Consider the following 27,697-nt stretch of genomic DNA (forward strand, 5'->3'; position numbering starts at 1 on the left):
TTAATCTTACTTCTTGTTTTAAATGAAATACCTTATGTTAAGAACCCTAAAATCTAAATTCCCTAGCAAGGCTAAAGAACTTTTGGGCTAATATTCCTCCAGAGTCCTTACTGTAACTCTGGGCATCATTTCCTCTAAATTGGAAGCTTCAGCTGTGTTATTAAGAGTAGAACTTTTATTTTTAAAAAGTAGTTGAGGGACTTCCCTGGTGGCACGGTGGTTAAGAATCCATCTGCCAATGCAGGAGACTCGGGTTTGAGCCCTGGTCCGGGAAGATCCCACATGCCGTGGAGCAACTAAGCCCATGCACCACAACTGCTGAGCCTGTGCTCTACAGCCCGTGAGCCACAACTACTGAGCCCACAAGCCACAACTACTGAGCCCATGTGCCACAACTACTGAAGCCCGCGTGACTAGAGCCTGTGCTCCACAACAAGAGAAGACACCACAACGAGAAGCTCACGCACCGCAATGAAGAGTAGCCCCCGCTCGCCCCAACTAGAGAAAAGCCCGCGCGCAGCAATGAAGACCCAATACAGCCAAAAATTAAAAAAAAAAAAAGGTAGTTGAAAAGCTTTGAAGATACATTAACATTTATTCTTAAAGTTTTCCACAAAGGCATTTTTGGGTCATTTAATACATAAAGCATTACTCCCCCTTAGAACCCCACTAGCTCGCCATTCTCAAAACAAGCCCTGATTTAATATAGGTTGGGGGAAGCCTGGGTGGTGAGGGGAGGGTGAGATCTTACAACAGGTATCTAACAAATGTCATTGAAAACATCTGGAGTGCTTGCCTCCCTTCCCCGAAACAGATGCTAGAACCTTCGACCCACTGGCCAGTAAGAGCAACTAACCTAAAACAACGCCCTTCCCTCATTGTCTCTCAAGATCTTTTAGGAGGGTGGTTAATCTAGCTGTATTTCCTCTTCCTGTTCTGGCTGCAGGGAGGGACAAGATGAGGTGAAAGGAGGCACACCTCCAAAATCAGCTGGAGCCGTAGCAGAAGTGCAAATCCTGTTCCAGCTCCTGCCACTTCATAGTACAAGCTACTTTCTTAGCCCTTTTTTCAGTTACCTGCTCAGCCATCTGTCAGCATCCAGCCAGCTATGAAGCATGAAAGAGATAGGTTCTAGTATCTCTCCATCTGGGACTAGGAATGCCCGCCTCCCCCATACCCAGATCCCCAAAACACCAGAGCGGACAATAGAACCATCCTTACATCTGCCCACAGAACTTCCAACTGCCTCAGGTCATCCATGGGGATGTCATGTCACATTGTTTTTCCGAAAAAAGACTACAAAAGCTTTAATCTCACCTGGCTACAAGAGGAAGGCTAAATGGGATTTTCATGCATTATAAAGTATAGGCAACCTGAATTCTTTGGTGAACTCAAGTTGACAGACTTTTCATCCAGTGGGATTTTTAGGCAAAGGCCCTGCTGAAATTTTTTATTTTCTTAAACTGGAGGCATTTCCTTGAACTGCATGTTTTAGGGCTCTTTTTCTTTTTCCAGAAACCCAACCAGAAATAAGCCCAAAAGGGGGATTTATTGGAAATAAACTGTTAGCCCAGAGAATTAAGGAAGTACTACAGGAACTAGATTACTCTGGGGACTCGTGGGCTGGAACCAGGAACTCAGATACTGTCTCTCCTCTTCCTCAGGGACAGGCAGCTCCAGCATCACAAGCTCTCAGCTAAAGCACTTCTCTTTCCTGGATTCAGCTTGAGAGAGCTCTGGGAGAAACTGGCCAGGCTTGGGTCACGTCCCCACCTATTGGACCACTCACGGTAGCCAGGAATGGATAGGGTAAGATCTTATGCTTGGCCCTGCGTGGATTATGTGTCCACCCTGTGGCCAGGGAGAAGTGATCCGTTTTCAGAAGAATAAGGTATCATACACATGGGCACTGGAGAAATCAAGAGCTAGGTAGCCATGTAATTTGTTTCCCCCTTTGGTGAAAATGCTTCAAAATTCCATTATTTAAAATATGAAATAATATTCCAAAGAGTCACTGCTGCCTCTTTCCAGGGAGGCTGAAATTTCCCCAACCATCATGACTGCTGCAGCTTTTAAGTAGATGGTGAGGATCCTGGGAACTGCATAACCTGTTCACATGGCCTAGGAGCCCACCAAAGCATGATTACTGTTAGCCTAGGCTTACGTCCAGGGAACTTGCTTGGACTTCTTTGTACGTCTCTCATCCATACTCACCATTTAAGTAAAAAGTCCCCGAACATCTGCCTTCTCTTGTACTCTTAGGCATTTGTACGTCTTCTCTCATTTAATTCTGACAATATTCTTGAAACATAGGCATTATTATCCACATTTTATAGTTGGCGGGGAACAAAGAAACTAAGGCACAGAGAGGTTAAGTTGTCCCAAGAAGAATTCTTGTCCCAAGAAGCATCCCCATTCTCCTTTGGGATTGCTCTCCTATCTCCTCTCCTGTCTCCACTCCCCTGCAGGCTCATTCACTAATTTCACTAGTTTGTTTTACAAAACAAATGCTCCCACACATTTGATCCAATCACAGAACATTCCTTCCACTTCTTTGGCTGACTTGTTCCAAAAGAACTGGTTCTCCTTCAGCCTTACAAAAAGAAGACTCTCACTCTTCACATTCAGCACCTCAGTCGGGATGTGGGATCAGACTTCAGATCATTGTGCCCCTATTTTTATTCTTTGAGAAGAGTGATGTGTCCAATTTATCCATGATTATGTTAGCAGTTATCATACTGAATTGCTGTTTTTCTATTATTTGTCTCCATCATTAGACTGTAATCATCTTAAGACCTGGGACTGCAAACCTTGGACATAACAGATTCTCAGTATGTGAATTGAATGAATGAATGATTAAGCAAATGAATGAATGATGAACTAAAGACCATGGGGTTTGGTATCAAAAAATCTGGGTTTGAATTCTGTCTCTATCACTTACTCTCTGAGTGACTTGGGACAACTTAACCTCTCTGTGCATTAGATTCTTTGTTCCCTGCTAACTATAAAATGTGGATAATCCTGTGTTTCAAGAATATTGTCAGAATTAAATGAGAGAAGATGTACAAATGCCTAGTACTATGTAGGGCATATAGAAGAACTCTGTAAATAGCAGCTTTAAAAAGGAGATGTTAAAAGACTTAACAAAGACAAGTGGAGGGAACTCGTTGGTCACCACTAGGGAGAACATTGGCCAAGGTTCATGACTTGGACCTCTGGAAAGGGAATATACTGGATACCTTCAGGGTCAAAGGTAGGTGGGAAAATGGCATAACGAAGAAAACCATGGCAGAAAGGAGCCAAAAGTCATTATTACTAAACTGAAAGTTCTCTGAGAAGAGTGATATACCTAATTTATTCATGTATACTTAGCATCTAGCACCACACCATACATTACAAATGTTTGTTGAATAAATCAGTGAATGAATACTGATTAGGATCTTTTGAGATTTTTAACCTTGACAAGTGATCTATGAATTTAATATTTAAAATAATTTTAATATAGAAGAGATATATAAAATATTCCTAAAGTAGAAAATGTATTTAATCAACAGATTTCATTGAGCATCCATTATGTGCAAGGGACTTAGGTACAAAGAGAGGGGAAAGCATCCATAAGCTCATCCTCAAGAAACAACTGCTATTAACATCTTGAGTAGTTTTCCTCTTTTCTTTTCTTTTCTTTTCTTAGGAAACATATTCTGTGAATTCACTTTACTATATCAGACAACCAGATATGATAATCAGCAAATAAAATTTTCAATGTATGTCTGACCCTTTTATTTAAATGAAGAGGACTATTCTAATTTTCTAGTCACTTGCCTCAACTTTTCAAGTTCCATTTCAGTATATGAAGCTTGAAATTTAAAGAAAAGTGAAGAAGAGATGTGAGGGGGAAATTAAAAATAGGTTTCACTCACATTTTTAAATTCACTTTCATAAACCCTAAATAACCTACAATTTAAGTTATTAAAATTTTAGTTCAGGAGATTTTCCCAGCCTTTTGCTGGTGAAAGCTTTCCCTGATAGACAGATTCAGGATTTGGGACAGGAGATCCTGATCTTTGAGATAAAAGCAAAAATCTCAAACTCTTCTTTCAGATCTATTTTGCTCCAAGTGAAACCTGAAGCATTTAAAAATCCATCCATGTATAATAACACCCCAGGCTTTTTCCTTATCATCATGACTTGAGAAATTAAGTCTGACCACAGACTTAACAGTGATTGCAGGAATAGCTAACTCTTTGCTCTGTACTTAAGTTTTCACATCATTGAGATCATTCTAAATTTTAACTTTTTTATCTTGCTTTTTTCAATTATCTTTCAAACACAAGTATTTCCATGCCATTAAATTACCTATAAACATGATAATGTTTAATGTCTACATAATATTCTATTATATGAAAATATCTTAATTTTCTTAAAATTTTCTCTTTTTTGGACATTTTGGTTTCCAACTTTTAGCTGTTATAAACCACACTTGAGCAAAACTTTTTCTTTCAGAAAAAGGCCTTTCTTTCAACAAAGATCTCCCCCAGACGGACAATCATTAGTTCAAAAGGCATAAAGGTGTTTTAAGTTCTCAATACATCAATTGACTTTTACCATGGTATAAGAGAGCACCTATTTCACTATACCCTTACCAGTCCTGGGTCATCTTAAAAGAATGGGAAAATTTTTGACTAATTTGATAGATGAAATGATATCTAATGTTAACTTATATTTATTGGATCCCTGAAAGGGTTCAATTCTTGGCCATTTCTGTCCCCTCATCTATGAATTCAATTGTTTATTTCTCTTTTAAGATGTTAATGCTTTATTGATTTGTACAGGCTCTTTGTAAAAATATAAATCTGTTGTCTGTCATATTTATGGTGGATATTTTTCTCTATTCGATTTTTGCTTTCAACATCCATTCAACACATATTTATCTGAGTCTCCCCAAGGTGTTGGTCTAGTCATCAAGGATGAAACAGACACAGTTCCTGCCCCTAAGGATCTCAGAGTTTAACAGGGGAAGGCAGGGGAGTAAATGATGAGTGCAGTAAGGCTTTCAAATGCTCTGTTGGAAGTAGAAATAGGCTAGAGTGGCTGCACTAAAAGAGGTGAGTGGTCACGTCTACACTTAGGGGCTAGGAGACGTTTCACAGAGGAGGTGATTCTTGTCTAAGTATAAAGTGCTGAGTAAATTACTAAAGCGACAAGGGACAAAGTGGGAAAAAGCATTCCAGGCAGAGGGAACACCTACAGACAGGGCCTGCTAGGGAAACGTCAATAGCTGGTGTTAGGCTAGGGAATAAAACTAAAACGTCAGGCAGGTCCTGAGGAAGAAGGGGCTGGAGAGACCTTAGAGTCACATAATTTTTAAAATTATATATAACTTTAGATGTTTAAGTCAAATTAAGTGTTACCTTATTCATCTCTTACATAATATTTAAGCTAAGAAAGTCCTTCCTGACCCAGAACTTTAATGCTTACCTTTATTTTCCTCTAGTTTCCATTTTTAATACTTTGTTTTCATTTTAGTCTTTACATTGAACTGTTTAATCCATCTGGAATTGACTTTGTTGTGTATAAGGTAAGCCTCATTTGAATCTTTTTTTCTGTTTTAATGTTTATCACATCTATATTGTCCATTAAGCTTTTCTTTGTAACCCTATTGTGCCAGTGGGTAAAACAGGGAGTGCTGAATAGCTAATAAAATGTATTCCCAGTTGGGGACAATGCTTCGGGAAACAAAAGAAGAAACTTCTCTGGGGTTTGCTCTTTCACTGAGGTGTGTTAAACACTACAGGTACAAACTCACAGCCATTTAGGATCACCGCTCTCAGAGTACTACTGCTACTTTGTATTTATAGATTGCAAAATTTTGAAGGAGCCAACACTTTCCACAGAGATGACTTTATTCTCATGACCACTGAAGTGGGGAGAGGGAAGAGTAATATGTCACCACTGCTTGATTTGTTTATTCCCACAAGAAATTATGTGGAGTCAGGCTTCTTCCCCTGATGCTGGCTGGAAATCAAGTGGGCTTGGCATCTCTGTACAGTACAGGCCAGACACTGGGCTGAGAGCTGGACTGGTTAGAAAGGCAAGTATAACCTGACCAGATTGGTTCTGGAGTCACCGGGGTCCCCCTGTTGTTACTTCACGGCATTCTAAAGACCTGTCCACCAATCACAGGGCTCCTTACTGGGTGAAAAAATGACTGCTAGACATTGCCAGGAGTCCCTAGCAACACTGCGGCTTTTGAAATCTGGAGGGGGAGGCTGTGCAGTCGGCCGATAGTAGAGGAGAGTGCTGATGCCTCAGGAAGAGACGGCTCTCAGGATGGACACCCCACCCTCTGAAGAGCCCTTAGATAAGCAAAACAAAAAACTAGAAAACCAGGAAGAGGAGATGGAGTGTAAGGAACTGGATGGTCTGAGGAAAGCCTTAGCAAACCTCCGGGGACTGTCCGAGGAGGAGAAGAGTGAGAAGGCGATGCTGTACTCCCGCATCCAGGAGCAGTCCCAGCTCATCTGCATCCTGAAGCGGAGGTCAGACGAGGCCCTGGAGCGCTGCCAGATCCTGGAGCTGCTCAACACAGAGCTGGAGGAGCAGAGGATGCAGGATGCTGAGAAGCTGAAGGCCAAGAGCGAGCAGGCCCAGAGGCTGGAGGAACGCTTTATGACCCTGGCAGCCAACCATGAGCTGATGATCCGCTTCAAGGATGAACACAAAAGTCAGAACATCAATCTGAGAGAGGAGAATGAGAAGCTGAGGATGGAGAATGACCACCTCTTCAGCCAGGCTCTGAAGGACCAGGAGGCCAAAGTATTGCAGCTCACTGCCCAGAGTGAAGCCCTCACCAAGGAGCTGGAGTCTCTGAAACAGAGGAGCGCTCAGGAGACCTGCCAGGCCCAGGCCCAAGAGAAGGAACTGCTGGAGCTGTTCCAGAGCCAGCAGGCCTGCGCCCACACCAAGGACACAGAGCAGCTGCGCAGCCAGCTGCAGAGCCTCAAGCAGCAGCACCAGCAGGCCATGGAGCGGATGGCCAAGGCCGAGCAGGCACACAGCCAGCTGAACCGGGAGCTGCAGGCCAGGCTGCAGGCCGTCACTTGTGAGAAAGACGAGCTGTTGCAGCTGTCCATGGAGAGGGGCAAGGTGCTTCAGAACAAGCAAGCAGAGATCCGCCAGCTTGAGGAGAAGTTGGAGACGGCCAATGTGGCCAGGAGGCGTGCGCTAGAGCGGTTTGAACAAGAGGCAGTGGCTGTGGACAGTAACTTGAGAGTCCGGGAACTCCAGCGCAGGGTAGATGGGATCCAGAAGGCTTACGATGAACTCAGGCTGCAGTCTGAAGCCTTCAAAAAGCACAGCCTGGATCTTTTAAGCAAGGAGAGAGAACTCAATGCCAAACTCCGCCATCTCTTTCCATAAGGAAGCTTCTGGTTCCTCTGGCCTCCAATTTAGAAATCAAGTATTTGTGCCTTGTGGCGAGAGTAAAGATAGGATTCCATTTATTCTACTTTTAAGTACAAGAGACCACTCAAAGAAAAACTACTTTACTATGATATTGTTGTTGCCATTGTCAGGATAACACTAATTTTCAGTCCTACCACCTAGAATACACAAGATTTACCAAATTTCTTTCTGTGCCTTTGAAATCTTCCTAAGTTTGCTGTCAGTATCTCCACCTCCCCCATAACTTATTCATTCTCAACCTCAGATATCTTCATGTGTCCTAAGTTTTAAAATTAGCAGCCGTTATGGACTTGAGTGAATCTTAAAAGTGCAATGGGATGTGTTACTCTGAAAAGAAAAAAATAGTATAATTAGCCCTTGTAGATAGGTAAGCTTGTAATCTCCCGTAGTTGAGACTGTAATCTATAACAGTTAATAGCATATTAATAGCATGGGTAACTTGCAGAAAAGTGTCTGATTTTGCAATGGGACAAACAGTTGCTCGCTTCACCTGCTTTATGGCAGTATCCTTTCTATTTTATTTTATTCGCACTAGCTTGGAGAACAAAAATTGAGCTCATTAAATTCTTTTCCAAAGTAGGCAAACTTTATTATAGTCAGTCTATATGAGCAATAAGATTCAAGTAAGTAAAATCAACCCATTTTAATTTTTCCTGCAAGCTTAGATCACATTCCATTTTCTTGGTTTTTCTCCTTAATAGAAATGGATTTAAAGGTACAAAAAAGCAAATATCAGTAGTTTCATTTAATATTGCACCATATGCTAATAGACAAAAGTCCCCAGTTCGGGGTAATAGGTCACAGCACACTGGATATATAGAAACACATAGTGATTGTTGTGTTTCTATTAACATACTTTCTTGCAACTCTTTCCTTTTATTAAAAAACCCATCTAAATGGAATGTATGTATGTATACTTACATCATTTTTGTAGGAATACTTAAATGTGTAATGATAAAAACATAATAGTTATTATATATTTATGCAAAGTTCTTAAAGAGGTAGATGTAAAACTACACTTTATGTTTCCTTATTTCCCTGTATTTAGTTGACATAGAAGCATTATTATGAATACTTCCCAAAATAGATTGCAGTGTAGTATTTTTCTCACACATTTAGTGCCAAGAGTGCCAAGAGTTACCTAATGATTTGAATTTATTAAAAAATATTACTTGGTACCTTTTTAATAAACAATTTTAAGCATCACTTGCCTTACCTAAAGCAATTTTTAAAATCTATTTTCTCACAGTTCTATTAAGATTGTGGTATTAAATGCAAATTCCAAGGATCCACCTTGCTGGCATGAAAGGACTGTTTGCTTCCTCTTACACATTACCAAGAATCAGAATATATAGGAGCTGATTAAGGTTACCCTTTACCGAGTGCATACTATTTATCATTGTGCTGAAGCACTTTCAATGTATTGTTTTATTTAATCCTTAGCACCACTGAAGAAGCTCATAGTGTTCATTTCTGTTTCAAAGAAGAGGAAACTGAGATTCAGTAATTTGCTCAAGGCCAGTTGGTCACTGGGGAGCCGGGATTTTGATGACATCACACTGAAAGATTTATTGACTGTCTACTGAGTACCAAGCTCTGGGGGTGGGCACTGAGAATAAGCAAGAAGCAGCATGTTTTCTGCCCTGGAAGAGCTCCCACACAGTCTAGCCCAGGGGCAAAAGAGCAGTCACATACAGTGTAATGTGTTTTCACAAGGGGTGTTATGAGATCACAGCGGGTAAAACACACACACGCACACACCAGTTAAAAGCCTGAGGGTAAGGTTTGGGATGGTAGAGAGGATTGCCCGGGATGACTAACACAGAAGTTGATATATAAGCTGGTTCTTAAATAACTAGTAGAATTTTATCAGGTGTTGAAAAGAGAAAGATTTCAGACAGCATCGTGTAGAAAGCCACAGAGGTTTTTAAAAATGTCCAGAATACTTGGAAATCATAAGTAGTTGGGAGGAAGTGGGGAGAAGCATCTCTACAGATAGAAGAGAAGAGAGGCGGGAGGAGACTGGCAAGTGCACAAACAGGAGCCACAGACGAGCCCTCCTCCTCCTCCCACGCAGGTTCGGGCGGATTAGCGAGGAGACTGGTGCGCATGCTTGCCAGCATCCCTTCCCGCCCCCTCCTCCACCCTCGCTGGCCCGTGCAAGCTCCGCCCAAACAGCTGTCGGGTGGGGTGATCTCTCCCATTCAACTTTTGTGCCCAGCCTGCGAGGAGGAGGAAGAGGCTCCTGGGCAAAGGCCAAGCGGGTCCTGAGGGCCATTTGAACAGGGAATTCTGGGATCCTCATACAGGAGTGTGGGCTAGTAGAGGACTTGCCACCTGGGCTCTTCATTAGGAGGGAAGGGTGCGTCTGGAAGAGCATGGGGGATGGGTAAGGTGCATGCTCCCTAAAACGTGGGCGCAAAGAAAGGGTCTCAGTTGACCGGGTCTAAGGACAATACTGTTCAGTCATGCTAAGGAGTTTGTGTTAGGTTGAACCATATAAAATTGCCACTTTGTAGGTTACAAATGATTAGATGTGGGCCATTCCATAATGCTCACTCTAATACCCTTTTGAAAGATATTGAAAAGAAAGTGGGTAATGAGAATAGAAGGTCAAAGATGGATGCCTAGAGAACAGCTGAGGAAAGGAGCCCACAACACAAAGGAAGAAAGTAACAGTAATGTGAACCTATCATGTGTCAAGTGCTTTTCATGTCACCCTCATACCAACTCTTCAGGGGAGGTTCAATTATCACTATTTTATAGATAAAAAATGAGACTCAGAGAGAGAGGGTGACTCGCCCAAAGCCAGGAAGTTTTGGGGTGGCAGGGGTGAGATTTGAACCCAAGCCCCTCTGGCAGGACCGGCTTCATGGACGTGCCACCTGCATGGGGACCCTGCACTTGGTTCTACTGCTGCTGCCTTGAGATTCTTAATAATTGTGTGGCAAGGGGCTCCACATTTTCATTTTATGCTGGGCACAACAAATTATGTAGCTGGACCTGCTTTCTGGCTCTAAAACCCATGCTTTTTCTCAGTATACAAACCACCTTCTCACCAGCCACAAAAGGGCAATGTTTTGTATTTGTTTGGTTGGTTGGTTGGGTTTTTTTCCCCCTCTGTGCTCCACAGCACTTTGTAATTCCACTCTCAGTGCTTATCTTGTATTTAATCTGTGACCCAGACCAGATTAGGGCATGGACAACTAGTTATTGTGGTATGCTCATCTGTAAAGCCATGTTTATCATTGGAACAAACTGTCAAAATGTAAATCAGCCACCTCCAAGTGACTGCCCTTGAGGAGAAATTTAAAAACAAAACAACAAAACTCCTTTGTAAAGCAGACCTAGATCCCTAGTGAATTTGTCTGTGGCATCCACAAGCAGTAACCCTAAAATGAAAATCCATAGAACAGAGATTCTAAAACCAAATAACGTGTGACTAGTGCTGTGTAGCTAAGTGTGATCTTTTGTGTTACCTACACTGTAAGCCCTTCAGTGTGCCTCTAAGGAACTTGTCTGGTTCAAAAAAAAATCAAAGAGAGCTAGAAAAGGAAGGAGAACTACAGGAAAAGTGAACTGACTGGCTGATGTTTTCACAACACTGTCTCCGTTTCACTTAGTGAAAATTAACTGAAGTTAATTTGTTTCTAATAAACAAAGTATTGATAGAAAATCTATTTCTCCCCAACTCCACTACATTGAAGTTAAACCTTTAAAGAACATTGTTTGAAGGAATACCTGCCCAGGTGCTTGCTGTTCTATCCAGCCCTCATTGGCTCAGATACCTGTGGAGTAGCTGTGGCTGGGTCGGGGCAGGAATGATTCTCTGTTCCCCACTATGACAAGATGAAGAGAACTGGGCAGACATTTGAGATACTACCTCTTGGCACATGAATAAAGGAAAAAGGGCCACGACCCTAACTACTCTCCCCAAAGCTGACCAGATGACTTGTCTTCATTATCATTGGCCAAAATTGGGCCATATGCAAATACCCCAACCAAACATCTTCATGGGCAATGTTGCCACCATGACTGACTTGGACCAATCAGAATCTGCCTGGATCCTGGATAGGATAGGAATGAAGCCAATCTCTGTGGCATATAGTAGATGGGGCTACCTGACAAAAGCAGGGCTTTGCCAGCAAGGATGAAGGGAGATGGATGTTGGGTGGGCCACCAACAGTATCTGCTGTACCACATCTACTTAGATTGACAGGGCTTTGTCCGGCAGGGAGTCTGTTTTTTTTTTTTCAATCTCAGCCTCTTAAAAAAGTGGTTGGAATTTTGGGAGGTGGCCAAGAATGGACTTTTCTAATCATTTGTCCATCTCCTTAAGGACAAACTGGATATTATTTTCCAAACATTAAGAACATCTTATTAAATTTAAGGGCCTAGGGCTACTTGATGTTGTTCTTTTCAAACCTTCTGTTTATCCCATTTGGCAAAAACTAATCCAAGAAAAGAACTTTCCCTTGGACAGAACTCCCTGGTCATTCATTACACAGTCAACTAACTACAACGCCCCTTCTCCAACCCCCTCACTCCTCAATTCAACAAAGGGACTTATCCTAGCTATTTGTCAGACTCTCCCTATTTAATGCTTCTAATCCACTCTTATTTGCACTAGTGTGAAATAATCTTCCTTTTCATGTTTAAGATGATTCATTACAGAATTGTTTGTAATAGCAAAAGATTGGAAATACCCTACATACCATCAATAAGGAACCAATTAAATAAACTCTGGGCCCTCCATACCTTGGAATACATTGCAAATGCAAAAAAAAAAACAAAAAAGAGCAAGAGAAAGGAAGAAAGAAAAAGGAAGCTCTCTGTACACTGATATAGAAATATCTCCAGGATATACGCAGGGGAAAAAAACAGGGTGCAAGTACTTCCCTGGTGGCGCAGTGGTTAAGAATCCGCCTGCCAATGCAGGGGACACAAGTTCAAGCCCTGGTCTGGGAAGATCCTACATGCTGCGGAGCAACTAAGCCCGTGCGCCACAACTACTGAGCCTGTGCTCTAGAGCCCGACAGCCTAGAGCCCATGCTCCACAACAAGAGAAGCCACCGCAATGAGTAGCCCCTGCTCTCCACAACTAGAGAAAGCCTGAGCACAGCTCAAAGACAGCGCAGTCAAAAATAAAAAAATAAAATAAATAAATTTATTTAAAAAACAAACAAACAGGGTGCAGAACATCTATCATATATTACTTTTGTGTAAGGGGGAGAGAATGGGGGGGATAAGAATGTAAACATATATACCCCCATCTGTATAAATAAATATTGGAAAAAAGAAATGCTAAAAAGAAAGTGTTTATTAGTGGTGTGGATGAGTGTGGGGACAGGGCTGGTTAAGGATGAGAGTGTGAAGGAAACTTCTCAACTTATCCCATTTTGTATCATTTGACTCTTGAACCATGTGAATATATCACCTCTTTAAAACTGGGAATTCCCTGTCAGTCCAGTGGTTACAACACTGTGCTTTCACTGCCGAGGGCCTGGGTTCAATCCCTGGTCGGGGAACTAAGATCCCACAAGGCGCATGGCACAGCACCCCCCGCAAAATATATATATATATATATATATATATATATATATATATATACACATGTATATTAAAATTAAAAACAAAAAATATCTTCTGCATAATTGCTTCCCAATAAGCTGTATTTCTGTGCAGATGACTCAAAGAGCCTACAGATTTTTCTTTCCCCAAGAACTGAGTAGACAAGACTTATTTTCTATAGAGCCAAATATGGCCTGACAGATCTGGGTCAGGCCATTCAGCTGGAGGCTGCTGATTTCATTAATGTTCAGCCACATACGGCTAATGACAGTATCTTTTTCTACCCCAAGGACTGCCTCCTATGATTCCTATTTCTCTCCTAAGTATAAAGATTTAAATGTATTAACTTTTCTTATGGATTTTCACATGTCTGTGTGAGACCTAAATTTTAGATTTTGGAAAGCCTATTTTCTCATCTATTCAAGTTTTTAGGCTTTGGGTGTTGGTTTTTGGTTTTGACCTAACAGACAAAAAAAGATGTAGAGGTAGGGCAGGCCAAGCCACTCTGATATTCAATTTTAATTAGTAACTAATTTATTTAATATATCTCATTAATGTAACAAATATTTATAGAGAGCCTATTATCAGCCAGGCACTATGTTAAGTGCTGGGCACAACGTGAGCAACACAGAGAACTTATCCTCACTGAATCTGCATCCTAGTGGGTAAGAAGAAAATGCTAAAGGATAGGATGACATGGGAGTGCATAGCAGGGTTTCTTAACATAAGGTAGAAGAGGTTAGGGAAAGCTTTTCCTAGAAGTGGCATTTAAGTTAAAGCCTATATAATGTATAAGAATTGTCCAAGAGCAGAGAGGAGGAAAGCATTAAAGAAGCTCAGAAGCCTTCATAGCACTTCCTGTTCTTGGTAAGAAAACTGCTTTCACAATAGCCACACCATCTAGGGCTGCAGAATAAGCACTCACAGTAGACTCTAACAAGAGACTCTGGCTAGATTAATCCAATTATGCTCACATCCATATTTATCTCCATCCCTGTCAGAAATCTTAGCTCAATCCTCCCCATGCCCTATCCCCACTCAAATCCTTTCACTACGCCCTTTAGAAACCCAAATCTGTGATCAACAAACTAGTCAAGGTATTAGTGCAGTGAGTGAAGGGGAGCATTGGCATCAGACTGCCTTGTTTCAAATCATGTCACTTACTGGGTATCCTTAAATAAGATCTTACTGGGTGAAGAGGAAATCAGAGAGCTAAAGCTTTCAGTGAGTGAGCATTTATCCTACTTTTCCTATCCCCTGTATTTCACAGGGGAAATGGCCCATACGTGGTGAGATAAAGTTGCTTTTCACTGAAGAATCCCAGATAAGAAAAGAATCCCAGGTAATAAAAGTAGTGAAATAATTTATTCAGGCACTGATCATCATTAGATGAAACCATTAGGAGAAAGGTTAATGGAGAATTTTACTGTCACCATTTGAAAACATTGATCAATCTTAGCATCACTAAAAACAGGAAAGCTAGATGTTATATGCCTCCTGAGGTGACTGGCCATGAAGAGCAGCGCATCCCTGCAAGTATTCCGGCCAAAAATGTTGAACCTTAAGCTAACTAAGCCCTGAGAACTAACTTCCCACTTACAGGAACTATGGGGATGAGGGGAAAGTAAAACAGTACAAGAAAGCAAACAGACAAATATAGAATAATGGGACATTGAACAGGCCAACTGACCTGGCTTCTTCGGAAAATCAAATGGCATTGGTGAAAAGGGGTGGAGGAATGCTGTCTTAGATTAAAAGAGGTTTGAGAGATATAAGGAATGTATTAGAATTCTTTGGGTCCTTATTCAATCAAGCCATCTGTAGCTGGAAATTTTTGACACAATTGAATATTGACTGGGGTTAGATGATACCAAGAAATTCATAATAATTTGACTAGTTGCAATCATGACATTGTGGTTACAGAAAAAATGACCTTATTGTTAAAAATGTATAGTGATGTGTGTAGGGATAAAATGACATATGTCAAGGATTTTTATTTTACAATATTTCAGGGTAGAAAAAAGGCAGGGGGATGAAGCAAGTGTGGCAAAATTTTAATAATTCTTAAATTTGGAGGAGGAGCATACAAGGGATTCAGCATAATTTTTTCTCTAGCTCTGTATGATTGCAGATTTTCAATATTTAAAAAATTAAAGTTAATAAAGAGCTGAGGTTTGTGAAGGAGAGAGGAGGAGAAATGATTTGAAACTGGCAATGGGAAGCAAGAGCAGCACAGTCAAGGTCTGGCTCTGGGGTGCCTGGGGTGAGAGATAAGACAACTTCCCGCCTGCCTGCGAAGTGGAGCCCTTCCCATCAGAACACGAAAAGCTCTGCTCCTACCCTTCCAAATCTCTAATGCCCAAACTTCCTCTACACCTGCTCTCCCTTTTCCCCACCAGAGCAGCAAATCTCAACTTCAGGGGCTGCAACTGTGGGGCTTGATTAGTTGGGAAGCATACCAGTAATTTGTTACTATTTTAGTTGGTTACAGATGTTGGTCATTTTAAAATAAAATAAATCAGATTCCAGATTAGTCCACAATACTATAATTCTCATTCATTTACATTCAGAAATGGTTTTTTGAGAGGAAAGGAATGGAAAAACAGCTAGCACACTGAGAATTGAACATAATCCATGCAAATATGTAGCACTTGTAAACATAATCCTTTAGTACCCTAGACAATGTCAATCTTTTGAGTCTTTAATGTTCATCCAATCATAAAAATCCTCTCATGGTCTTAGTTCCTACCTTTTACAGATTATACTTCATGAGTGCATAGGCAAACTATATTAAAATGAGCATTCTGGCCTCTGTAGCACTCTTATCCTTCTGCTGTATCTACTCAGCAAAATCCCAACCCTGATTCAGCTGCATTCCCTACCAACTCTACACCAACTCTCTGTTTTAGGAAAGCCAATAAATGTATGTATTGGTGATGAAGAACCATAAAGCCACGGTCTTTGTGGAGGATTTGATAAATTGGTACTCATAATGTATTTCAGTCCTTCTTTTAATGTGGTTTTTTTTTAATTTTTTAATTTAATTTTTATTTTTTTATATAGCAGGTTCTTATTAGTTATCCATTTTATACATATTAGTGTATATATGTCAGTCCCAATCTCCCAATTCATCATTTTTAATGTGCTTTCCTGTATGGCACAAATGGAAAAACTAAAACAAAAGAAACACAAAAACAAATTATATTTGCCAGACACCTCTGCAGTTATATTTGGAAGATGCAAATGAGGCAGGGATCCTTTCCCTCTGCTTTGGCTGTTTTTGCTGCCAAGCACATTCTTGAAGACATTGGGTTTTCATCCTAGTATTCATTCACTAGTTCTATCTATCTATCTATCTATCTATCAATCATCTATCAATTATAGGTGATTTACAATATTATATTAGTTTCAGATGTACAGCATAGTGATTCAATATTTTTATAGATTTTACTCCATTTAAAGTTATTACAAAATAATAGCTGTAATACCCTGTGCTGTACAATATATCCTTGCTGCTTATCTATTTAATACATAGTAGTTTGTATCTCTTAATCCCATACCTCTATCTTGCCCCTTCCCCCTTCCCTCTCCCTACTGGTAACAACTAGTTTGTTTTCTGTATCTGTAAGTCTGTTTCTGTTGTGTTATATACATTAGTTTGGTTTACTTTTTTAGATTCCACATATAATTGATAACATACAGTATTTTTCTTTCTCTGACTTATTTCACTAAGCATAATACTCTCTAGGTCCATCCACATTGTTGCAAATGGCAGAATTTCATTCTTTTTATGGCTGAGTAATATACCAGCCATAAATATGTATATATTATATATCCATTCGTATATATATGTATATAGCCATTCATCTGTTGATGGACACTTAGCTTGCTTCCATATCTTGCCTATCATAAATAATGCTGCTATGAACAATGGGGTGCATATATCTTTTCGAATTAGTCCTTCCTTCTGTCCTTCCTTTCTTCCTATCTTTCTTTTGATGTTTCCCCCAGGAACAACCTGTCAGCCACCTTGGAAGTGGATCCTCTAGTTTTAGCCAAGCCTTCAGATGACTCCAGCCCAGGCCAAAATCTGGCTGAAATACATGAGAATTCCAGAGCTAAGCTGTATAGCCAAGGCACTTACAGATTTCTGACCAATAGAAACCGCCAGAGATAACAAATGTTTATTGTTATTTTAAGCCACAACAATAAGTACATGTTTATTGTTGTTTTATTGATGTTTTTAGGTTTTGGGTAACTTTTTAGGCAGCAATAGATAATTTATACAACAGGTTGAGAGTTTTGGCAGCAGCGGTGCTCTTGAAGCTAACATTCCAGCTTTCTATTTACAACTTTCCCAACTGGGGCAGAGATAGCAGTGACCTATCAGGCCTGTTTGGCGACATCGTACTGAGAGGCATTCTTGATCACCCAGCCTAATGCCCACTCCTCCAGTCCTTCCAATTACTTTGTAAACACCTTCTCTGTATTACATCTTTTTCTGCTTAAAATAGCTGAATTGGTTTCTGTTACCTGCAACTGAGCTTAACCAAATAAAAATACCCATCTCAAAGCAACAACTAAACACTAGAGGCATTCCTGCTAAAGTCAGGAATAAGACAAGTAAGTTGGTTATTAACAGCATTATTTGATATCGATCTGGAAATGCCGTTTCATTATAAGTCAAGATAATGAAATAAGTATTGCAAAGAAGGAGCCAAAATTGTCATTATATATAATAAGGTGATATAATTGTCTACCAGGGAAATTTGAATGAATAAGCTAAAAATAAAAACTATTAAGAAAGTTGAGTGGGTAAGTCAGTTAAAAATTTAACAAAAAAATCAATAGCTTTCCTATGTAGCAACAATAACCATTTAGAAAATATAAAAGAAGAAATAATTTAGTCCAGTAGGAAAAAATGCATAAAGTTGCTGGGAAAAATAAATTCATAAATTTAATGCAATTTTCATGAAAATTCCAGCTTTTTTTTGAACTTGGAAAATTTTATAAAGTTATCTGGAAGAATAAATATTCAAATAGAGATTAAAAATTCTGAGAAAGTAAGACTAACAAAAAAGGACTTGTCCTATGACATATTAAAATATATTATAAAATTGCATAAAAATGTAGTGATTTTGCTTCCAGATTGGTTAGACTGATCAATGAAATAGAAGAAAAAGACCAGAAATACATTCAACTTTACGTAAGAATTTAATATCCGGTATACATGTTGGGAAATCAGTGTGGCAAGTATGAATTGTTCAATAAATCATATTGTGGCAAATAACTTTTTGAAAAAATTATATTACTATGTCACATTTTATACTAGAATAAATTCCATTTGGAGCTAAATGAAATAATCACTTGTTAAAAACTCTTAGTAGGGCTTCCCTGGTGGTGCAGTGGTTGAGAATCTGCCTGCTAATGCAGGGGACACAGGTTCGAGCCCTGGTCTGGGAGGATCCCACATGCTGCGGAGCAACTAGGCCCGTGAGCCACAACTACTGAGCCTGTGCGTCTGGAGCCTGTGCTCCGCAACAAGAGAGGCCACGACAGCGAGAGGCCCGCGCACCGTGATGAAGAGTGGCCCCCACTTGCCACAACTAGAGAAAGCCCTCGCACAGAAACAAAGACCTAACAAAAAAATAAATTAATTACAAAAAAACTCTTAGTAAATTATAAATAGAAGTAATTAAAGAAGTTCTAAAACATATAGGTAAATATCAGTATTATTTAGGCTAATAAAGCCTTTTTAGGCTTAACATCAAAGCCAGAAACCAGGAAGAAAATTTTGATAGATTGACCATTTAAAAATTATAGCAAAACAAGCAGTTTTTACCCCTTTCCTCCCCCAGTAAATGATCAACTGGGGGGAAAATTGGAAAATATATAAGAGACAAAGGTATGTTTTCCTTATAATGCAAAGAGTTCATATAAATCAAGAAGGACAAAGACAGATATTTTCCCTGACAAACATTTTCTCCTACCTCAGAGAAAAATGGACTAAGGAGGTAAAAAGGCTATTCACATTAGAAATCAATTAGTCATGTGAAAAACATTCAACCTTCTAATAATCAAAGAAATGCACATTCACAAAAAAGGATATCACTTTTAATTTTCGGATAGGCACATTCTAAAAAGAACAAATCCACTCTCATGAGTGCATAGGAACTACATACCATGACCACCACTGGGGAGAGATACCTTCCCGTATGTAAGAAGGGTCTATGGGGCTTCCGTGGTGGCGCAGTGGTTGAGAGTCTGCCTGCTGATGCAGGGGACGCGGGTTCATGCCCTGGTCCAGGAGGATCTCACATGCCACGGAGCAGCTGGGCCTGTGAGCCATGGCCGCTGAGCCTGCGCGTCCGGAGCCTGTGCTCCGCAATGGGAGAAGCCACAGCAGTGAGAGGCCCGTGTACCGCAAAAAAAAAATAAATAAATAAATAAAAAAATAAGGGTCTATGTATAAAAACTTAGCCAGAAATTCTACTTCAAATACTTTATCCTAAGCAAATCATAGGATAAGTGAACAAAGATGTTTGCACAATATTATTGTGTGGTTTATAATGGTGAAAAATCCAATACAACTTAAGTGCTATCAGTGAGTAACTGGTTGAATGAAAGCTGGAAAGTTCATGAAATGGAATTGTAGGCAGTCATCAAAAATAAGCATGTGGACCTATGTTTAGTTGTATGAAAGATGTCCACAAAATATTCATACCAAAAGAGTAGAGTTCAAAGAACTAAAATAAACAATGTGTTGTTCTATGTCTGTACATAGAAAAACTCTATTATACACCAAAATTTTAATAATAGTTATTTTGAGGTAGATTATGGGTAATATCCTTCTACTTATTTGTACAGTTCTGCACTATCTGAATCTTTTGCAATGATCATTATAACCAGAAAAAAGAAAAACCAACTCTGAAGAAGGAGAGAATGAGAAGAATGAGGAGAAGAAAAGGGAGGAACGGTGAAAGGGAGGGAAAGCCATTTTCTGGGAGTTTTACCCTTGCTTCAGTTGCTTTTTTTGTCTTCTGAGGCTACGTTGTAAAAACTTTCTTCTCTTTCAGTTTTCTACTTTCCTCTTAATCCAATTGGAGAGGCTCTTAAGCAATGTATATTTAATCTAAAATCTTGTAATTTAGGGGAAAAATGATAAATCAATCCATGATCTTGATTTTGCGCTAGGAGAAAATGCAGTTCGATGGGATTACCAGCCACACAAAACACCTGTAAGTCAAAATATGACAGAATATTTATTATCTCAAACTGTTTGCTGTTCTACTTTAGCAAAACCTTTCCTAATGGGAAGGTTAAGAAGGACATGGAGGCCACTTATTTCTTTTTCTAGATACCATATGTAATGCTTATTTGTGCCCCTTGAAGAATTGTTTTCATTTGGTTGAGCTTTAGTGTAATGTCTTCAGCTAAAAGTTGGAGATCTTCTTCATTCATTCATTCAACAAATATTTATCGAAGCCTCTCCTGTGCCAGGTGCTGTTCTGGAATATTGGGACCTATCAGTGTCCAGCTTTCCTGGAAATTGCTTTATATCCTTCTAAGAAACAGCCATATAAAGGTAGCTATTGGTGAGGCTATCTGTTACTTTATTCAGTATCCCATAGAGAAGTTTCTTTAAGACATGAGAACTGGAAACATAGTTGAGGAATTCATGTATACTTTACTCATAAGCAAATAAAGGAAAGTTTATTTATTTGTTTGGGTTACCAGGAAGTTTAGTCTATTGTTGGCTCAACTTGAGGAATTGTGTAAGATTTTACGTCCATCCTATTCTAATACAAACTTTTCCTCCTTTCAGAACTCCTTATCTTCCTATTTCATCTGTATTTTCACTGGCCTTGCTCTGTAAAAATTTGAGTTGTTTCACTGTATTCTAGAGTATTTGTGAACTGCTCAAAATCTGAAATACCTTATGGTACTAGAGGAACAAAATAACACCATGAGGAAACAGACAAATCCAGAATATGGTGCATTTTTCAAGACAACTGACCTTGTCTCTTCAGAAAGCCAATATTAAGAAAAACTAAAACGTGGAAGGGACTATTCTAGTTTGACAAATGGGGGGGAAAACAATCAAATGCAGTAAGTGAGCCATGATTGGATCCTGGTTCAAAAGAACATATCTGCTATAAAAGATGATTTTTGAGGAAAGCTGAGCAAATTTGGATATGGTATGGGTAATAGATATTAGCAAGATTGTTAATTTTCTCAAGACCTGATAATAGTATTATGACTATGAAATAGAATGTTCTTATCTTTAGAGGTGCATACTGCAACATGTTTGGGTGGTGTGTCTTGTCTGCAACTTTGGGATGATTCTGCAAAAAAAAAAGTTTTACAAACATTTATATACAGATAAAGCATATACGGCAAAATGTTAATTGTTGAATTGTTGAGTCTGGGTATTGGGTACTATTGTTGAATTAGAGTGGATACTGTAATATTCTTTCACATATTCTGTATATTTGGAAATTTTTATAATAAAAACTTGGAAAAATTAAATTACATATGAATGACTTATTCACCTCTTTTTTCTTCTAGTACTCTATAAGTGTTTGAGTGAAAAGATCTTGTGATATAGCGAAAGGGGAAAGGAGCAATTCCAAGAAGAATCTGATCAGCAGTCTTAAGTTCCAGGATAACTAAGATTATTCATAAATTAGGTATCTAAAAGATCAATTCTGAGCGAGACTGGCTTCACTGGAGGTGGAAGCTAGAATACAGAGTATTGAGAAGTGAGGGCCGAGAGGGTAGACCACTTTTTCAATAAATCCCAGGCTTGTTGTTATATTTGCCGGTGTTACTATGACATCACTGGAGATCTGGAGCTACTCCAGCTCCAGATCTCATTCGAAATCTCGCGGTACTAGAGCCTGGTGGAGCGCGAAATGCGGTGGGAGGGGCTGGAAAGAGATCGACTGACTTCCGGCCAGGCCGTTGTCTGGGTGGCGCGGTCGAGTCATCGTTGGGCCTCGCCGCTTCCATCTCCCTTCCCTCCCCCCCCGCCCCGGCGCGGGGGGTCGACCAGCCAAGTGGGGCGGGAGGCGACTCGGACCTTCCTCTTCATTTCGTTCTGGCCTGCTGCCAGGCTACCCGCTCTGGGTCCTTGGGACCCACGAGGCCCGGTCTGAGGGGCCGGGGCCTACGTGGGCCCGCCGTCGGGCCCCATGAGGCATAGCCTGACCAAACTGCTGGCGGCCTCGGGCAGCGACTCCCCAACCCGCAGCGAGAGCCCGGCGCCGGTCGCGACCTGCTCGCTGCCCCCGGACTTGACCCGGGCGGCAGCGGAGGACGAGGGGACGGCGGCGGCCGGGTCTCCCGGCCGCAAACAGCCGCGCGGCGACGAGGGCGAGTCGGACGCCGGGAGGGGGGGCCGCGGCGTCGTGGCCGCGCGCGCGCCCTCGCCCGAGGAGATGGAGGAGGAGGCTATCGCCAGCGTCCCCGGGGAGGAGACGGAGGACATGGACTTTCTGTCCGGCCTGGAACTGGCGGATCTGCTGGACCCCCGGCAACCAGACTGGCATCTGGAGCCCGGGCTCAACTCGCCCGGGCCTCTCTCCTCGTCCGGCGGAGGCTCGGATAGCGGCGGCCTGTGGAGAGGGGACGACGACGACGAGGCCGCGGCTGCCGAGATGCAGCGCTTTTCTGACCTGCTGCAGAGGCTGTTAAACGGCATCGGAGGCTGCAGCAGCGGCAGTGACAGTGTCGGCGGCGAAAAGAGGCGGAGAAAGTCCCCGGGAGGAGGCGGCGGCAGCAGCGGCAACGATAACAACCAGGCGGCGACAAAGAGTCCCCGGAAGGCGGCGGCGGCTGCTGCCCGTCTCAATCGGCTGAAGAAGAAGGAGTACGTGATGGGGCTGGAGAGTCGAGTACGGGGTCTGGCAGCCGAGAACCAGGAGCTGCGGGCCGAGAATCGGGAGCTGGGCAAGCGCGTACAAGCACTGCAGGAGGAGAGTCGCTACCTACGGGCCGTCTTAGCCAACGAGACCGGACTGGCTCGCTTGCTGAGCCGGCTGAGCGGCGTGGGACTGCGGCTGACCACCTCGCTCTTCAGAGACTCGCCCGCCGGTGACCATGACTACGCTCTGCCCGTGGGAAAGCAGCAGCAGGACCTGCTGGAAGAGGACGACTCAGCCGGAGGAGTGTGTCTTCATGTGGACAAGGATAAGGTGTCGGTGGAGTTCTGCTCGGCGTGCGCCCGGAAGGCGTCGTCTTCTCTTAAAATGTAGGGTCAAGTAATCTGCTCTTTATCCGCGTTTACCCCTTTCAACTCCCTTACACCATGTAAAACACCTTAGTGGGACATCTTCACTGGACACATTTCAGAGGAGGAAAAAAAAGTAATATTGAATCTTTAAGTGTTTAGCTAAAAGCATGAATGTGACACTGTAACCAACTCCTAATGATAACATGTCACTATTAAATCTCTCTGACAGTTTCTTTTTTAGGTGATTTCCTTCCTGCCAGGCTCCGTTGTAGGGGTTACAGAACAGTCGTTCCCGCCTCACAACCTGGTAAGGATCCATCTCTTCACGTAACGCTCATGCTCTGCTGCTTAGTCTACTTTAATGGGCAACATCTCAATTTGTGTGCGTGTGTGTGATTTTTTTTTTCTTTTCTTTTTTGGAAGGTGGGAGGGGAATCTAATTTGGGCCCTGTCCACCCTGGAAACAGACTTGTGCTGGTCAATATTGTATTCAAGTTGCTTCTTCTGGTTGAAATAGCTGTTAATGTGTCCCCTTGTTCAGACTTGCGTGTACCTAGCTCTTCTGTCCCCAGTGTGGACATGGCCTTGGATGACATCGGTTCCAACTGTACACTGAAAGCTGCTAATAGAGATACAGTTTGGAGAAAGTGACACAGGTGAAGTTGAATGGAAGTTCCGAGTTGTACAAGGTGCAAATTGGAATTCCAATTTTAGAGCAACTTTTCAGAGGTTGACAATAAGTACTTGGGGCATACACAAATGTGATAGTTATTTTGTGGAGATGACAGAAATCTCTTAAATATTCAAGAATGCCTTTTAGTTTTCATAGATCTAGATATACAATCTATTCAGATTAATAGATTTTTATATCTCACCATTAGAGAAGTTGGAAATTAACATGCATATCAGACTCCTGTGTTAGTTACTTAAAGGAAGAATAAGAATGGTTAATGAAATGTTTCTTTGAGGACCAGCACAGTGATTTACCCTATCACTGAGTATGAATAAATTGTTGAACACCTTTATTTTTGTTGTATTAAAATTTTAGGTTAAATTTATGTATGATTAGATATTGAAGGTTATGAAATGTGAATGAAAACGTGTAAAGTGAGGCTTCACAAAGAATCTTATTCTCCATATTTCAAGGGTATTTGTCCTATTTAAAAAAGTAAGTTTTAAAATTGAGTGACTTAATGACACGATTGACACTTTTTCCAAAGTTGGGACATAGTCTTCCTTTGAAGTACTCTATTATCTATTGTCCAGTTGTATAGATTGAGTCACAGTGTCTTTCAGTGTAAGAGATATTAAGAAATTCTTTGTGAAACATCACTGTTTGATAAAGTATATACGTATTTAGCATCCTTGTTTTTCTTTGTGCTAAAGTGGATACAGCTGTTGGGGCAGAAGAGACGGGACCAGCTGCTGGCCACATTTCCTGCTTTATTTTAAAAGGTAGTATAAGAAATGAGGAAAAAGAGGTAATATCAGGGCTTCTGCTTTTATTTTAAAATGTTCATAATTAAAAAGTATTTTCCAGCAGTCCAAAGATGTAAGTTATCTTACATATAAAATGTTTTATTTTGTTGTTATTTGGTTATGAAAATGGAATCTTGTTCTTGCAGAACTGTAAATGTTTTGTTGCTAGATAATACACTTTTGAGACCTAACTTGGTCTCTGGTTTCCAGTGCATTACAGCATATTTTGTAAAATCATCTACTGCACTTGAGCATGAATGGATAGTAGCCAAACTCACAACCTGGAGTGATGAACCTGCTTATACCTAAGTGCAGGAGCAAGCCCCTCACAATGCAGCTGCATGGATTTTTAGTGCCTACTGAATTATATATATAAATATATATAAAAACCAAAAGTAGTTGGAAAAGTTATTTGAAATGACTAATTTGTGCTATCTTTATGGAATATGTTAAATGTAGCTTTTTGAAACAGAAGCCTTGAATTGAAAGTTAATTAATACTTGAACATTTTGTATATATTTCTTTGTATATAATTTTGTGCAGTACCAATGACAAAAATATGGTGTCATAATAAAACCAGGTTTGTTGATCTTTCAGTCATGGGCTCAAATAATTTATTCATCTCTAACATGACATTAGAAAATAATGGATGAAAATAGGAAAAATGATTGTTGTTAATGCTGTGGGTCTTAAAAGGTTCTGGAGGCAGTAAGTGCGTTTTTCTAAAAATTATACCATTCCCTTGGAATATTTTCTTCCTAATGTCAATGATTTTCCTGCATTATTTGAAGTTTGGGGCTGGGGAGAAACAGTAGTCAAAGCTTTCTGAATTGGGATGCTTTGACATTCCAAGTATAGATTTTTAGAATGTCATTTTATAAATGGCAGTTTTTGGAAATACTTGATTAAGAACTTTTGAAAATGGAGATTAGTATCGACTGTTTTAAAAGCTGCTTTGTTAGGTTGCTTCTGTTTTAACTGTCTTTCCTTAGTTTCCATTTCATTCTCTTTTTTTTCTAATTTTGGTAAATTAGTGATTTTGTCATTTTTTGCATCAACGTCATGGTCTTGTTTTTACATGGTATTGCATGTATTTAGGACCTATCTAACAGGGGCTTTAAATAAATTTGGTCATATTTATGTGTAAACACATTTTACTGTAAATGTTTGGGTTTCTGAATTTACAACAGATATGTTTATTTCAGTATGTAGTAAACAATATCTTAAAGTGTCCTATTCACTACTTGTTAATTAAAAAAGTTATGATTAATATGAAACTGTTGTCTTACTATTTTTAGAAAATTGTGTTCTGAATGATTAGTAGTTGGATAAAGGAGATTTCTGGAATATAATATGGATTTAGAAATTTTCAGGTTTGGCTCTATTTACTGTAATGGATGAAAGCAATTTAGTGTTTGGGGAATCTTTAAAAAAAAAATTTTTTTTTCCTAATTGTGCCTCTGTGGCAAAATGATACAGCAAGTACTAGAGTAAAGATGTAGCTTTTAATGTTTGTCTTCCGATGGTGACAGGAATTTATACATTAATTGAACTAACACATCATATTGACTTAATGTTTCTGCGCTTCCTTGACCAAACCTAACTAAAAAGTCCACGTTTGTTAAAATGTAGTTACACCTCTGATATAATCCGACAAAAAGTGTTCGAAATATTTAAAATATTTGTGCATTTGATAATCACTAAATTAATCTCTCTCTCTTCTCTTTAAACAGCTTAGCAGTGTCTGCAAAAACGAATCTTTTCCTACAACCTGTTAACTGACTGGACTGATGGTAACAAAGTAATTGTGGGAGCCATGTCGGTCAAAAATTTGGCATCTGCTGAAAAAAATGAATGCCATTTTCAAGTTCCCAAATTACTTCTATACTGATTTCACTTTCCAGAAATGGAGATATGAAAAGATTCTCTGGAATCCTTGAAAGACTTAATAGAAATACATGAGACAAAGTTAATTTTGGAACAAAATTATACTTTTTTTTGTCTTTCATGGGAGTGATACTCAGTTCTTTGCATACCTTTTAAAAATTGTAACCATTGGAGAAGAGAATGATAGTATTTCATTAAGGAATATTAGATTCTTTACATAATCAAGCGCACATTCTGTGGAATTAGATTTAGTGGAGTAGAATTACATAAACAGGCCATCAGTGATCACAGGCATATCATGAGTTTGTATTTATTTCCTGGAACATGAGAACTAATCTGAAGTACAGACAGACGTTGCTGAGTAGAATATAAAAGTTAATGTAAAGTCTTTAAAGAGTAGTCTTTTTAAATAGATGCATTGCTTTGTCTGTATATCTTTGAAAAATTGATTATGATTAAATGTGTGGGTAGTTAATTGCGATTCAGGGTAATGCCAAGATGTGTGGATTCTGAGGTTTTTGGCTTCTTGAGCTTTCTCTGAGGACTTATTAAAAATATTTTGAGGTTTCTAATGAATGGTATACTAGTTTCTACTGTTTTATATTAAAATTTCTCTAGTATGTAAGGGCTTTAGTATTCTGGATGATGGGAGTGGCTTTTTTCATGGAATATGGTTGTTTTACTTAATTGAAACATTTTTCCAGTTCATTACAAGTGTGAAAAAACACTCAAAACTCTGGTTGTTTTATTTCATTTTTGTTGGATTATGTTAATACAATTATTTCACCTGGTCTAGACTGAGTCATTTTATCTTACTGACTCATTTGGGAAGTGTGCAGATGATAGAAGTGGGAGGGGGTAGCAGATAGGCTCTTATTTTCTTTCCAGAACGATTCATCATAATAATTATAGTTTGGTTATTGTATGGTGATATAAAAAATTTATTAAATCCACTCAGTTTCTTGTAAGTGTATTCAGTGTCTCTGATGCCAGGCAGCAAAGAGCATTCCCAGTGGCTTATGCTTATGTGATAGATGGATGCTCCTACAGTATGAACAGTAC

The 27,697-nt window shown here is 40.0% G+C and overlaps 2 protein-coding genes across 6 annotated transcripts; both read left to right on the forward strand.

Moving 5' to 3' along the window:
• The first annotated feature begins 5,592 nt into the window (after positions 1-5,592).
• Positions 5,593-8,321, forward strand: CCDC89 (coiled-coil domain containing 89). Its single transcript, XM_082628782.1, has one exon. It carries the CDS (start codon positions 6,304-6,306, stop codon positions 7,417-7,419), a length of 1,116 nt encoding a protein of 371 aa, XP_082484908.1. The 5' UTR covers positions 5,593-6,303; the 3' UTR covers positions 7,420-8,321.
• Positions 8,322-21,999: 13,678 nt separating this feature from the next.
• Positions 22,000-27,207, forward strand: CREBZF (CREB/ATF bZIP transcription factor). Of its 5 annotated transcripts, XM_082626932.1 has the most exons (4): positions 22,000-23,287; positions 23,499-23,576; positions 24,656-24,724; positions 26,482-27,207. In XM_082626932.1, exons 1-2 carry the CDS (start codon positions 22,230-22,232, stop codon positions 23,512-23,514), a joined length of 1,074 nt encoding a protein of 357 aa, XP_082483058.1. In that variant the 5' UTR covers positions 22,000-22,229; the 3' UTR covers positions 23,515-23,576; positions 24,656-24,724; positions 26,482-27,207. The 5 variants fall into 5 exon arrangements, with proteins under 5 accessions (XP_082483058.1, XP_082483056.1, XP_082483057.1 ...); XM_082626930.1 differs by having other exon boundaries at positions 23,499-24,724; XM_082626931.1 differs by lacking the exon at positions 26,482-27,207 and having other exon boundaries at positions 23,499-23,925; positions 24,656-26,474.
• Positions 27,208-27,697: the final 490 nt, after the last annotated feature.

The sequence above is a fragment of the Mesoplodon mirus genome (genome assembly GCF_964341445.2).
Source record: "Mesoplodon mirus genome assembly, chromosome: 7".
Taxonomy (NCBI): domain Eukaryota; kingdom Metazoa; phylum Chordata; class Mammalia; order Artiodactyla; family Ziphiidae; genus Mesoplodon; species Mesoplodon mirus.